At 42.4% G+C, this 14,870-nt stretch overlaps 1 protein-coding gene across 3 annotated transcripts in view; it reads right to left on the reverse strand.

The window, feature by feature from the left end:
• Positions 1-277: 277 nt before the first annotated feature.
• The window catches only part of LOC105018287 (contactin-1a), a 93,237-nt gene continuing 78,644 nt past the window's right edge, over positions 278-14,870 (reverse strand). For 2 of the 3 annotated variants that reach the window (XM_010883590.5, XM_010883591.5), the window contains exons 17-25: positions 14,310-14,471; positions 11,661-11,810; positions 11,020-11,090; positions 9,996-10,242; positions 7,083-7,186; positions 6,463-6,652; positions 6,154-6,266; positions 5,033-5,189; positions 278-3,798 (exon numbers count right to left, since the gene is read on the reverse strand). In XM_010883590.5, coding sequence (XP_010881892.1) covers positions 3,722-3,798; positions 5,033-5,189; positions 6,154-6,266; positions 6,463-6,652; positions 7,083-7,186; positions 9,996-10,242; positions 11,020-11,090; positions 11,661-11,810; positions 14,310-14,471 — 1,271 coding nt within the window. In that variant the 3' untranslated portion in view covers positions 278-3,721. The remainder of the gene's footprint in view (positions 3,799-5,032; positions 5,190-6,153; positions 6,267-6,462; positions 6,653-7,082; positions 7,187-9,995; positions 10,243-11,019; positions 11,091-11,660; positions 11,811-14,309; positions 14,472-14,870) is intronic. The other variant, XM_010883592.5, reaches the window with a different exon arrangement.

Genomic DNA, 14,870 nt, shown 5'->3' on the forward strand with positions numbered 1-14,870 from the left:
CAATATGACTAGGCATTTGTGTTTAATTGTTTAAGTTTACATCCTGCACTTTGTCATTCTACAAAACATTCGGCACTTGGAGACCTAAGGTGAGGCAAGCCTACTTTAATGGTATCTTCTCCAATCAGAGTCTGCTAAGTTTTCCTTAACAATGGAAAACATTTAGGACTGACCTGTCATCGCTTGTCTTTCACTATTTCAACACATAATTTGACCTGTTAATAGGTCTACAAACATTCAACACAATATCATAGAAATGAGACAAGTCACCATGAAGGAATAGTTAACTACACTTTTATTGTTCCTTCCAAGTCCAGCAAATCAGAGTCCAGTTTCACCCCTCCCTCCCAACACATGTGAATCTTCAAATGCAGTCAATAATGAACAGGTCTATAGCGCTACGTGGGACACAGCCCAATCACAGGCGCATCGTTCACCATGGTGATGTCATCACACCCCAACCTTCGTCTTATGGCGAAGTGTGTCACGGAAGGAGTGACCGGTGTTGAACACACTGAATGGGTAAGATCCCTTACAGAGAATGACAGAGGCATCCGGTGGCCAAAAGGCGGTTTCATCATGTGCAGAACCCAAGAGGGCTTCCACCTCTTCAGTGTGGTCAACTTCTCTATTTAACTGGTTAAATAGAAACAGCCAATCATGAAGAATTAAACTGACAAATTATTTTCTGCATCATTGCTTTCCTCTATATTTTTTTCCTCAGGAGGGGCAGCAACGCCCGATGGACTTGGGACAGTCATTGTTAAAATGCACATCCAATGCTGTCCCGCTTTTATTACGCTGCTCTACCAGGTGGACTACATCGGAATCCTTATGCGCCGAAAGGAACGCACACTCCAGCCTTCTGCCTTCACTGAGCTCACTGCCACAAGAGACAGCACTGAGACAAGGCAGCTATATTGGCTTACTAACTTCTGAAACACAGACTGCGCATGTGCCCCACCCTCCATAATACCCCTGGGCCTATCCATGATAATGAACTTGCACCAATAGTGCTGCCCAAGCACTTACAGAACCATAACAGATATTAAACAGGGTTGCTTTATCTATCATTCTCTATATGGTTTAGTTATGTCTTTCTGTATTTTTTTTTTAACCTTTTCCCCATTTGACAAATTCCAGAAATATCTCAAAAATGTAAAGTTAGTTGGAGGATTTTTGGAAAGCCATGGACAATTTTGGAAAGCCATGGACAATTCTGTAATTTTGTAAAAAATAACATCCTTATCCCCAATTAAACTCCCCTAAAAATGACTGGCTGAATGAGACAACTAATGCACATGTTAGGATTATCTATAGAATGTACAGTACAGTATATATACATTTTACACTGTTTCTGACATAAAGGGATGTTATTATTTATCACAAAGGCAGTTGACATCGTATGAAGCTATTAGGAAATTGCCTGAATCTATGTATGGATATGTACAGTATGACTTTTACGTTGTCATTTGCAAAGTATTAATGGAATTTCTTTACAGTACAGGCCTATGCCATTCATTACCAATGTCATGCACATTAGAGGATGTAGTTATAGCAACCATTTCCCCAGCAACCGTTTCCTTCCAAATATCAAATACGTTCAAGGCATTCATGCATTTGGCAACTCTTTCAATGATTTGTCGCATGAGGGAAAACTTTTTGGGAAAAGCACTTTGTGGTGGATGATTTGTTGATATAGTCTCAATGTATGTAGAAACATAGCTCTGGTCCAGGTAGCTACCAGAGTCTAGTGTTAGCAAGACACACATAACATCCTGGACCAGAGACAGTTGAAGCATGGCTAGCATCACTCAGTCACACTGGACACCTAAACAAAAACGTTCACACGCACTAATTTTCACATGTTTGGCTGAAATTATAATTATAAACCTCTTCTGTTGACCCAGTGGCAGGTCATAATGACAGCATGTATTAATCACAAATCAGTAAAGAAAACGAAGCAAATTGTTAATACATGGGTTACTATATACTCTACATAATGTTGTAACTATGTTGCCTAAAAAAAGGTGTGTTTCCAAAATATTAGGACTAAATTGTATGGGCTTTGGGTTAATACTTTCTTCTCAGAAATATTGATAGTTTGTTTTATGTTATGTTTGTTCTTGCACCAGTTGACAGACCACGATACACAATAACAGCCAGACCGCTATAGGAGCTAGGTAGGTTGTGTTAGATATAAAAAGCCAATAAAGCTTCAGACAGACATTGCACGGTTACTGAACTGCGTGAGAGTGACTGCATCACTATTAATAGTGACACTCATGTTGAGACACATTGATAAAAAAAAAAGATATATACAAAATACAAAAATGTTAAACCATGAAGTGTGGGGAGACATCAAAAGATTTAACAAAATGGCAACACTTGTACAAAGCGCCAGCATGTATGGCCTGTCACGGACGGCCTAACCATACCGTTTTGTGCTCAGTGTACTCTCTCGCGGGACATAGAAAGAATCCTTGGAACAGAAAAACAGAATGGAAAACACCCATTCTAGAATCATGAAGATTTATATGACTTAAAACTCAGTTTACATTGTTCCTCCAATTGGGCACTTGTACAACATTGGTCCTGTCACAGCAAAGCGATGGTCACAACACAGTTTGGTTGCCCGACGATGCAAACCAAGTAAACCACTGACACTTGTTGCCTACGTAACGCTATTAACCGCTAAGTGTGACGTGTTTTCAGGCTCATTTCTTGTTTCTAGATATTCAATACATTTACAAACATAGATGTGTTAAATATGCACGCATCACTCCAAGTCCGAAAGAGATTATCCAAAACCATTTTTTTTTTCTCTCCTCTCAAATAACAATGTCTGCATGCAAACAGCTGTAAATAAGTATCCTAGTAATTTAGAGCATGTTAAGAGGCATGTTGTTTCGGAATACTTATTTTTCTTCTAAAAAAAAGTCATAGCTTTAACAGTATATGTACAGTACACATTAGGCCTACATAGCAAAATAAATGATTGCATATATTACTGTATATTAGCATGACAAACTGCGTTTTCATGATGTTTGATGATAAAACTCTGAGTATGCCAGGGACCATGAGTAGAGATTTGATTTGACTGTATCTCTGTGAGGGGAGGTTGTGCTTCTTGTGAAAAGCAAAAAGAAAAAGCCACTGAAATGCAATTAAAATACACAAAGACAACTTCATAAACGTGTACACTTATCCTTCACAACTATATAACCTGCTCAGATTATAGTATGGAATGCAGCGTTGTAACAGTTACTCGACATGTCATACATAAACGGAAGCTACCGCACCTTCAGAAATGAACTAAAAAGGCCTGAATCCCAATCCTTTTGAAACAGTTCCCTTACAAAACTTGGTCTCCGTGCTGTAGCTACACACGCCTGGTTATGAGCAAAGTCATGGCATTGTGAAAGAGAAGTGAAATGGTTTACACGTAAGGCATGTTGAAACATTTGAAAGACCTCCCTTTGACGCACCTTTAAAATATATTGTAGATAATAAACAAGAGAGATCCCAGGTGTCTTCTTAGTCCTTTGTCTGAATTTCACTGTGTGTCTTTTTTCCCCACAAACAAAGCCCCATTTCGCGTACAAGGAAATACGGGCCTTTGGAAACCAAAGATTGTGGAAGCAAAAGTTGAGTCAAAGACTGGCGTCAACCTGACAGTTTGTTCCACTGGAGTGGGCAGTGCAGACAGGCGGCGTTACATTCAGAGGGCCAGGCAGGACAGACTCAGCAGGAGCAGGGAGGCCAGACTGAGCGACTGGGCAACCTCCACGGCTCCACCTGAAACGACACAGACGGACGTTGTTTTTAACCTAATCGTTCCGTTGTTTCCATGGGTTTCGTTTCATGAAATACTACAACATTACCTTTACCCCCCAAAGTTGGGTTTGAGCAGGTGGTGGAGAGCAAATTTCTTGTTCAGCATATATTAAGAGTGCACGCCTTTCCTTAGTGGTCCTATGTGATTTTGTGGCAGCCATGTTTTAACCATTTACAGCATATGTGCCCCCATGTGATACGCACTGACCTGTTATCTCATAAGTTAGTGATTTAATTGAAAATGTTTTGGGAGTTTACTAGTCAATTACTGGCTGACGACTTGGGGAGTTCTCTTGGGAAAACTCACATATCATACATAATATATACAGGCTATTTATATGCCGGTCGAATGGAGAAGGCATTGTCGAACGGGTCACTATGGGGACGGGTTTACATTTGGTAGCCTACCATTCACTCTTTGGGCCGTGCTCTCTGTCATAAAACAGCAGGATTATTTCCGTTTCAAAGATGGCAGTGGCCAGAACCAATGGTTTGTCAGTGTCAATCAGCCCATGGACAGGAGCTGTCGCCGATGTGTTCTTAGTGCGTTTTATTCTGGGGGGATAAGACGCCTGGAAAGATTTTAGTCTGTGGTCCACGACTTAGGCCTGCTGATTGACCACATACCTTATCCCCTGACCGATTGACCCACTGACTGATAGCATGGCTGGCTGGGTGAGGGGGTGGGGGGTGGGGAGGGGTGGCGACGTGGGGGAGAGACAGAAGAGTAGACGGAGCGGTGAAGAGGGAAACCTCCTCCTGGGTGTCTGTTATCAGGGATGCCAGACCCGGCTGACAGCTTGATTTCACGGACCCCTGGGAATCAGAGCTGGGGATTATGGAGCAGTGGGTTTGACAAATGGAAGGGCCTTTTAAGGTGATCTCCTCAGCTGCATCGCATGGCACCGTGATATCTAACTACCACTCCAAATATGGGGTTCGACTTCTGATGGATTACAGTACTCCATTAATAATGCCAGCAGCTGGTTACTTGGTCTACACCACCTCTTAACCATTAGCCTCCATTCCCGAGTCATAATGTCAGTTGAATTTGAAGTAATTTCGAGCCAGTTACTGTAACAAGTGCATAACATAGTTTTGTGTTATAAAACACCATGCTCTAGCAACAGAGAAACACAGGACCCTGACCGGAACAGCTGCATGGTGCCTTTATTTGGTGCGATTGATGTGTTACCTGAGATGCGTATTTGGGCCACGGCCCCGTCTCCACCCTTGCTGTGAGCCCTGACCTCCACCACGTAGTCCCCTTTCTTGTGAATAGGGAGGTCTATGAACCGCTTGTCAGTGGTGTACAGGACCCCGGTGGAGTAGCCGGCTTGCCTGTACAGGACCTGTGTAGAAAAACAGACCCGACAGACGACCCATTAGATCCATTCATGTGGTACGGTCAGTACCAAGTCAAGGAGCTGCGGCTCCGAGTTACTGTGGGCGCAACAGTGAAATACAAAAAGTAGAGTTACGCTTTCAGCATTGCAGCCTTTCTAGCTCAGTTGTGTCACAAATGCGGTGTCTTTAGTACATGTGTTTCCTCTGGTGTGCGTATTGTGGGGGATGCAGGAAATGTCCCACGTAAAAACTGTTCCCATGTTAAAAACTGTTCCCATGTAAAACTATTCCCTTATAAAACTACTTTCAGATGTAAAACTGCTCCCATGTCAAATGGCTCCTATGTAAAATGGCTCTCCTGTAATACGTCTCCCATGTAAAACTGCTCCTATGTGAAATTGCTCTAATATAAAACTGTTCCCATGTGAAATGGCTCCCATTTAAAACTGTTCCCATGTAAAACAGCTCCCATGTAAAATTGCTCCCATGTGAAATGGCTCCCATATAAAACTGTTTCCATGTGAAATGGCTCCCATGTAAAACTGTTCCCATGTAAAACTGCTCCCATGTAAAGCTGTTCCCATGTAAAACTATTCCCTTATAAAACTACTTTCAGATGTAAAACTGCTCCCATGTCAAATGGCTCCTATGTAAAATGGCTCTCCTGTAATACGTCTCCCATGTAAAACTGCTCCTATGTGAAATTGCTCTAATATAAAACTATTCCCATGTGAAATGGCTCCCATTTAAAACTGTTCCCATGTAAAACAGCTCCCATGTAAAATTGCTCCCATGTGAAATGGCTCCCATATAAAACTGTTTCCATGTGAAATGGCTCCCATGTAAAACTGTTCCCATGTAAAACTGCTCCCATGTAAAGCTGTTCCCATGAAAAACTGCTCCCATGAAAAACAGTTCTCCCAAAAAACTGTTCCCATGTAAAACTGTTCCCAAGTAAAAAATGTCCACCTTGTAGCCATCTATTGTTGACTCGTTGGCCAAAGGTTCCACATGTTCCCAGGCAATATTCACTGATGTGCCTTTCAGCTTTTTACCGATGATTTTAGGAGGTCGGCTGGGAGCTGGTGATAAACAGGAGACATGAACAGACAGTATTAGGATCACATAAACAATTGGACAGAATGTCTGAGGGCCAATTTCTCCAACCAAGCCCAGTCCTCCACTAACTACATACTTATCATAGAGAAACTGCATTCAATATTTGTTTAGAGTTAGTCTTAGTGAACCGGCCCTGGGAGTTGTGAACAGACGACATACGGGCTTTCTTGGTGTGGATCTGGACGTGTTGGCTGGGGGGCCCAAACCCGGCAGCGTTGAAGGCCCTGACCTCTATGAGGTACTGGGAGCCCGGCTTCATGTTCTCCAGTTTGGTCTGGTTCTCTCTACTGGACACCACCACCTTCTGACTTGACGCCTCGCTGTCCTCTGCATTCCTCCAGAACCGAATCTGGACAGGAGATGGAGAAGGGGGTTCCAGATGAGAAAAATAGGGAGAAGGACAGACAAGGAAAGGGTTTTGTGGCTGTCTCTGTAGGTTTTTTTTAAGTAAAACCCTTTCGGCTTCATTCCGCAGAGGATTCTACACTGAACCCCAAAGTGTTCCGGGACCACAAAGGATTTTACCTGGAACCAAGGGTGTAGCTCAAAATTCTGGGCCCTGTACCTAGGCGGTCTCTGAGGGCACCTCCCCTCTTTATTCAAGATTCAAGGATTTTCGAGGGCCCCTCTACACTTTAGGGCCCTACATACTTAGTACCGCCTTTTCCCCCAACCCGACGCCACTACCTGGAACCAAAGGGTTCACTTATTGGTTCAGCTGTGTTCAGGTCGCTTCGTCTTAAAAAGTGTTTCTGCTCGTGGACACAGGAAGTACTGACCTGGTACCCATCAACAGCATGCTGGGTGACAGGAAGCCACCACACTATGGCCTCAGAGGCTGACAGTGCCTTCGCCTCCACGCTGACGGGGACTTCAGATGGCACTAGGGGAACACATAGTTGGTGTCAGTCAAGACATTACACAAGTCACGACATTCATCAAGACAGACAGTGACAGGGAGTGGAGAGAACCTGTGGATGTATGTTCTCCATATGCCCACCTGTAGTACCTGTCTTCTCTGTGATTTTATGTCACTTTTTTTGAGGAAGGGTCATTAGGGGGCACTCTCCTGCGGAGAGTGCCAGGGGAGTAATTAGGGGACACTGCCCCGTGCGGAGTACAGTCTTTCGATAAGAACATTAAATGGTTACTCTGACTTTCTGTGGTGACTGGAGATCCCATAAGAATAGGTGTGTTGACGTAGCGGCCTGGATATACCTCCAACCTTCATGTATCATTACGGTCAGCAAATCATCCCCGGCTTTCAAATGTATCCCACCCCGCTTATCCTCCATGTAACTTTTCCCCAGGTCGTAGCCGTAAATAACAATGTGTTCCCAGTCAGTTAACAATAAAAACTAATGTTGTCTCGGTACCAAGACTCACCCTGTTCCCAGTCTTTGTCAACAGACATTAATCCCTCCCCCAGGAACAAAACAACGTCTCCCCAAATCACTTCTGCTCTCTACCACACACACCTTTCTCTGTGAAACCATGCATGGCGCTCTCAGGGTCTCTGTGCTGAGAAAGAAACTTCCTCTGAAATTCCAGCACTGGGCACCAAACCAAGAAACCTTCCCACGCGAGTCATCAGGGGCGGCTCAAACCTAATGCTTTCCCCCTCTAATACACTCCAAAAAAGCCGGACCACTGAGCAACAGAGCATCACTCCACAACCCTGGGTTTCCCGTGGTTATCTTGATTGTCTGTTAACAGAAGTTAATAAGTTTATAAGTGGACTAAATGCTTGGCATCTCTGGGGTGAATTATAAGCTTTCTGCTTCCGTGCTACAGGATAATCCCAATCTGATGAGGGCTGAGTACAGAGGGAAGAAAGAACGGATGAATAATATGGAGTCTAGGGGCAGAGGGATGGAGGGAGAGTATGGAGGGAGGGAGGGAGGGATGGAGAGATGGAGGGAGGGAGGGATAGATGGAGGGATGGATGGAGGGAGGGAGAGATGGAGGGAGGGAGGGATGGAGAGATGGAGGGAGGGAGGGATAGATGGAGGGATGGATGGAGGGAGGGAGAGATGGAGGGAGGGATAGATGGAGGGATGATGGAGGGATGGAGAGATGGAGGGAGGGATGAAGGGATGGATGGAGGGAGAGATGGAGGGAGGGAGGGAGAGATGGAGGGATGGATGGATGGAGGGAGATGGAGGGATGGATGGAGGGAGAGAGGGAGGGATGGATGGAGGGAGGGATGGATAGATGGAGGGAGGGATGGATGGAGGTTAGGGAGAGAGGGAAAGATGGATGGAGAGAGTATGGAGGCTACGTCCCTGTGATCATAAGACATAGCGTCAAAATGTCTGTGTGAAGAAAAGTAATTGGCTGTGGTGGCTTGAAAGAGCAGAGGAAGGCGTGGCTTTCCTAAATACAACCCTGTTTGTGACACGGCGTGAAATGCAAATAAAAACAGAATGCAATGATGCAAATCACTTATCCCTATATTTAATTGACGACAAAAATATGACAACAGCACAGGGGACAGGGGCATGTTTTCCACCGTGCTGCATCACCTCTTTTTTGTTTGGGAACTGATGAGACCAACTGCTGTAGTTTTGAAAGTGAAATGTATTCCCATTCTTGCTTGATATGGGATTTCTACTGCTCAACAGTTCTGGGTCTCCTTTTTTGTATTTCCCATTTCATAATGCGCCAAATGTTTTCAGTGGGTGATGGGTCTGGACTGCAGGCAGGCTGGTTTAACACCCAGACTCTTTTACTGCATGCTGTTGTAATACATGCATAATGTGTTTGGCATTGTCCTGCTGAAATAAGCAAGGCCTACCCTGAAAAAGAAGTTGGCAGGATATGTTGCTCCAAAAACTGTTGTTCAGCGTTAATGGTGCATACACAGATGTGCGAGTCACACATGCCAAGTGCACTAATGCACCCCCATACCATCACGGTTACTGGCTTTTGAACTGTGCACTGATAACAAGACAGATGGTCCCTCTCCTCTTTAGTCGGGAGGACGCAGCGTCCATGACTCCCAAAAGGAATTTCTAATTTTGATTTGTCAGACCACAGGACAGTTTTCCACTTTGCCTTAGTACATCTTAAATGAGCTCGGGTCAAGAGAAGGCGGTGGCGTTTCTGGATCTTGTTTATATACGGTTTCTTCTTTGCATTTGTGGATGGACGCTATTTGTCAGCGCAGTCTTTCACAAGACTCACAGTGGGACACTCTTTTTAATACCCAATTATTTTACTGACCTGTTGCCATTTAACCTAATTAGTTGTGAGATGTTCCACCTAACATTAAACAACTTTTCCAGTCTTTTATTGTCCCTGTCCCAGCATTTTTGAAATGTGTGTCTGGCATCAAATTCAAAGTGGGCATATATTTTTCAAGTAACAATAGAATTTCTCAGTTTAAACATTTGATACGGTGTCTTTGCACTATTTTCTATAGAATATAGGGTTTATATGATTTGCATTCTGTTTTTCTTGAAATTTTACACAGTGTCCCAAAATATTTTGAAACAGGGTTACACATCTTTCCTCCCTCTGTACTACTGAATTGAGTTTTTATTAAAACGTACCCTTATTTTTTCAGGGCTAGTAAGACTGACAGCACATTGTCATTTTCAGCGATGAACAGGCTGTAAGGTTAACTAGGCTCCAGCCCCTAAACTACAGGTTCCTCCCACACAGTGGTTGCGATTAACATTTCATCCTACATCTGTGGTTACCATCCTGCGCCGAGTAGATGACAGCCGTAAGACTGTAGGGTCCCTCTCCCTTGATGTTGAAGGCCTTGACTTTCACCAGGAACTCTGTGGAGGGGGGGATGGATGGGTCCTTGTGTACGTAGTGTCTGGCCTGGGGGTCGGCCACAGTCACCTTCATCCACTCAAGGTCATTTTTGGGCTTGAAGGCGATTATGTAGCCAAAGTTACGGCCGTAGTAGTACTGTGGCTGAACAGGCTGGAGGAGTGGGGAACAACGCGTTAGAAATAAATAATGACAGATTGGTGCTGAGTGATGATGAGGCTGTCTGGCCAGACCCAAAGTAAGGTTTGTCATATTACATGTTTTTCAGGTTATTTTAGCTATGACATGATGACTGTGTCTCTGAAAGAGTGTTTATTACAAAGATTTCATCAGAGCGGTCTCTCTCCACACATCTCACAGCTTGGTCTAGATCCCATCAGACCACACTATGGCCTGAGACATGCGTCAGGCATGACTCACGACAAAACACGCACACAACACGCCAAACTCACCAACAGAGCTAACCTTTAACAAAAGGCTCATCACATCGACAAACGATTATAGGAATGATGCTGCCAGGCTTGAGGAAAGAAAAGGCAATCTAGCCAGGAGCACTCGAGGAATTTGTCAAAGGGGGCAGTGCACACAGAGTCCAGCTAAGACTTGGCATCGATCACTGATGGTGTTGCCGATTATCTGCTGGTGATTGTGTTTTGGGAGATTTAAGACAATTACACACGATCTTTCCCGTCTGCGTCTCTCAAACCCTGCTGGTATTGGGGCGTGATGCTTCCTCTCCTCTCCCTATGAGACCTATCAGAGAAAGATGTCTCAAACTAAATGCATTTTTCATGTGCTGTTTGTTCATTTGAAATCAATCCTCCGTTTGGTTTGCTACTGCCTGGCTGCCGGAATTCAGATCAGATTCTGGAGAAAGCCTGAGTTTGCGGTCAACAGATCACTCCAAGAGAGAAAGAAATAAAGAAGTACCGTCCACTTGATGGTCAGCTCCCTGCTGGTGCCCCCACCGCCGCCAATGTCCGAAGGCGCCACCACGGGAACTGGGGAGGAAAATACATCTCATTCACAGGCCAGTTTCACCAAGCCTCCTTTGTCCACATAACCTACTGGTTCTGATCTAAAAGGCAGAATCCGAGGCTTTGGTGAAGCGGGTGATCCCACTGTGCACTGCCAAACCAAACACCGTCCCGACATTCTGACACAGCGTGGGGGGCTTCGCAAACACAATATCAGTGTCACTGGTGCTGCCAAGTCAAATACCTTCAAGTTCCAATGGAACCAGTGCCACACTGTGGGGGCGGTAAGTCTGCAACTCTTTACTGCTCAACAAACTGCCAACGTCATTTATTGAGATGCCTTCAAGCAGGTTGTTTCTAGAGGGGTCACTTCAGGCCATCTTGTTTAATGTTATAGCAAGCACGTTTGTTTATATAGCACAATTCATATATCGAAGCAATTCAACGTGCTCTACAAAGAAAGATATATGAAAGTACAATAACATAAAAACAAATACCCAATACTCGATACTTACTGTCTATAGCCTAGACAGTAAAAATGTCAGGGATTATCATGACACGATGGTGGCTCATAACCACGTCCTCTACCCTTACCTGCTTCCAAGGTGGTGACTTTGGGAGAAGGGCTGCTGGGTTCCCCTGTACCCAGAGTGTTGGTGGCAATCACCCTGAACTCATATTCAGTCCAGGGAAACAGGTCCAGCACAGTGGCCGTCTCAGCATTGCCTTCCACATCTGCCGGGGCTACAAAGACAACATCAGACAAGAAACACACAGTATGCAACACAGCAGACAGCGTGGGACTTTGGTGTTCAGGTTGTGTATTTGACCAGTCTAAATATGTGTGGATGTATTTATCTAACCAGTCTAAATATGTGTGGATGTATTTATCTAACCAGTCTAAATATGTGTGGATGTATTTATCTAACCAGTCTAAATATGTGTGGATGTATTTATCTAACCAGTCTAAATATGTGTGGATGTATTTATCTAACCAGTCTAAATATGTGTGGATGTATTTATCTAACCAGTCTAAATATGTGTGGATGTATTTATCTAACCAGTCTAAATATGTGTGGATGTATTTATCTAACCAGTCTAAATATGTGTGGATGTATTTATCTAACCAGTCTAAATATGTGTGGATGTATTTATCTAACCAGTCTAAATATGTGTGGATGTATTTATCTAACCAGTCTAAATATGTGTGGATGTATTCATCTAACCAGTCTAAATATGTGTGGATGTATTCATCTAACCAGTCTAAATATGTGTGGATGTATTTATCTAACCAGTCTAAATATGTGTGGATGTATTTATCTAACCAGTCTAAATATGTGTGGATGTATTCATCTAACCAGTCTAAATATGTGTGGATGTATTCATCTAACCAGTCTAAATATGTGTGGATGTATTCATCTAACCAGTCTAAATATGTGTGGATGTATTTATCTAACCAGTCTAAATATGTGTGGATGTATTCATCTAACCAGTCTAAATATGTGTGGATGTATTTATCTAACCAGTCTAAATATGTGTGGATGTATTCATCTAACCAGTCTAAATATGTGTGGATGTATTCATCTAACCAGTCTAAATATGTGTGGATGTATTTATCTAACCAGTCTAAATATGTGTGGATGTATTTATCTAACCAGTCTAAATATGTGTGGATGTATTCATCTAACCAGTCTAAATATGTGTGGATGTATTCATCTAACCAGTGTAAATATGTGTGGATGTATTCATCTAACCAGTCTAAATATGTGTGGATGTATTCATCTAACCAGTCTAAATATGTGTGGATGTATTTATCTAACCAGTCTAAATATGTGTGGATGTATTTATCTAACCAGTCTAAATATGTGTGGATGTATTTATCTAACCAGTCTAAATATGTGTGGATGTATTCATCAAACCAGTCTAAATATGTGTGGATGTATTTATCTAACCAGTCTAAATATGTGTGGATGTATTCATCTAACCAGTCTAAATATGTGTGGATGTATTTATCTAACCAGTCTAAATATGTGTGGATGTATTCATCTAACCAGTCTAAATATGTGTGGATGTATTCATCTAACCAGTCTAAATATGTGTGGATGTATTTATCTAACCAGTCTAAATATGTGTGGATGTATTCATCTAACCAGTCTAAATATGTGTGGATGTATTTATCTAACCAGTCTAAATATGTGTGGATGTATTTATCTAACCAGTCTAAATATGTGTGGATGTATTTATCTAACCAGTCTAAATATGTGTGGATGTATTTATCTAACCAGTCTAAATATGTGTGGATGTATTTATCTAACCAGTCTAAATATGTGTGGATGTATTTATCTAACCAGTCTAAATATGTGTGGATGTATTTATCTAACCAGTCTAAATATGTGTGGATGTATTTATCTAACCAGTCTAAATATGTGTGGATGTATTTATCTAACCAGTCTAAATATGTGTGGATGTATTTATCTAACCAGTCTAAATATGTGTGGATGTATTTATCTAACCAGTCTAAATATGTGTGGATGTATTTATCTAACCAGTCTAAATATGTGTGGATGTATTTATCTAACCAGTCTAAATATGTGTGGATGTATTCATCTAACCAGTCTAAATATGTGTGGATGTATTCATCTAACCAGTCTAAATATGTGTGGATGTATTTATCTAACCAGTCTAAATATGTGTGGATGTATTCATCTAACCAGTCTAAATATGTGTGGATGTATTCATCTAACCAGTCTAAATATGTGTGGATGTATTTATCTAACCAGTCTAAATATGTGTGGATGTATTTATCTAACCAGTCTAAATATGTGTGGATGTATTTATCTAACCAGTCTAAATATGTGTGGATGTATTCATCTAACCAGTCTAAATATGTGTGGATGTATTCATCTAACCAGTCTAAATATGTGTGGATGTATTTATCTAACCAGTCTAAATATGTGTGGATGTATTCATCTAACCAGTCTAAATATGTGTGGATGTATTCATCTAACCAGTCTAAATATGTGTGGATGTATTTATCTAACCAGTCTAAATATGTGTGGATGTATTTATCTAACCAGTCTAAATATGTGTGGATGTATTTATCTAACCAGTCTAAATATGTGTGGATGTATTTATCTAACCAGTCTAAATATGTGTGGATGTATTTATCTAACCAGTCTAAATATGTGTGGATGTATTCATCTAACCAGTCTAAATATGTGTGGATGTATTCATCTAACTCACATGTCGTGGCGTCCCTCCAGTCCTCCTGGGAGAAAAAGTCTCTGAACTGGACAGTGTATCTTGAGATCGGGCTGTGGTTGTCGGTCCCCCTGCTCCAGGTAAGACGTACACTCTTCTCCTTAATGTCATCCACCCGTACCCCTCCTGAAGGACCTGGGGGACCTGGAGGAGGGGAGATGGGGGAGGGAGGGGGGGGGTAGAAGGAATATGAGATGTTGGATGTGTGAGGAAGTGAGAGGACAGGATGGAGAGAGGCATTTGTGAACATATAAAAATAACAACACAACATGACTACAAATAGCACAATACCACACACAGGAAAATGTTACATACAGCACAATACTACACACAGGAACACTTTACACACAGCACAATACTACACACATCACAATACTACATAAAACGCAATACTGCACACAACACAATACTGCCCAGAGCACAATGCTACACACAACACAACCCACACAGCACCACACTACACACAGTACAATACTACCAACAGCAAAATGCTACATACATATTATTAGGCAAATTGTATTCCTCCAGATATATTTTATTGTT

This window comes from Esox lucius, chromosome 19, assembly GCF_011004845.1.
Source record: "Esox lucius isolate fEsoLuc1 chromosome 19, fEsoLuc1.pri, whole genome shotgun sequence".
Taxonomy (NCBI): Eukaryota; Metazoa; Chordata; class Actinopteri; order Esociformes; family Esocidae; genus Esox; species Esox lucius.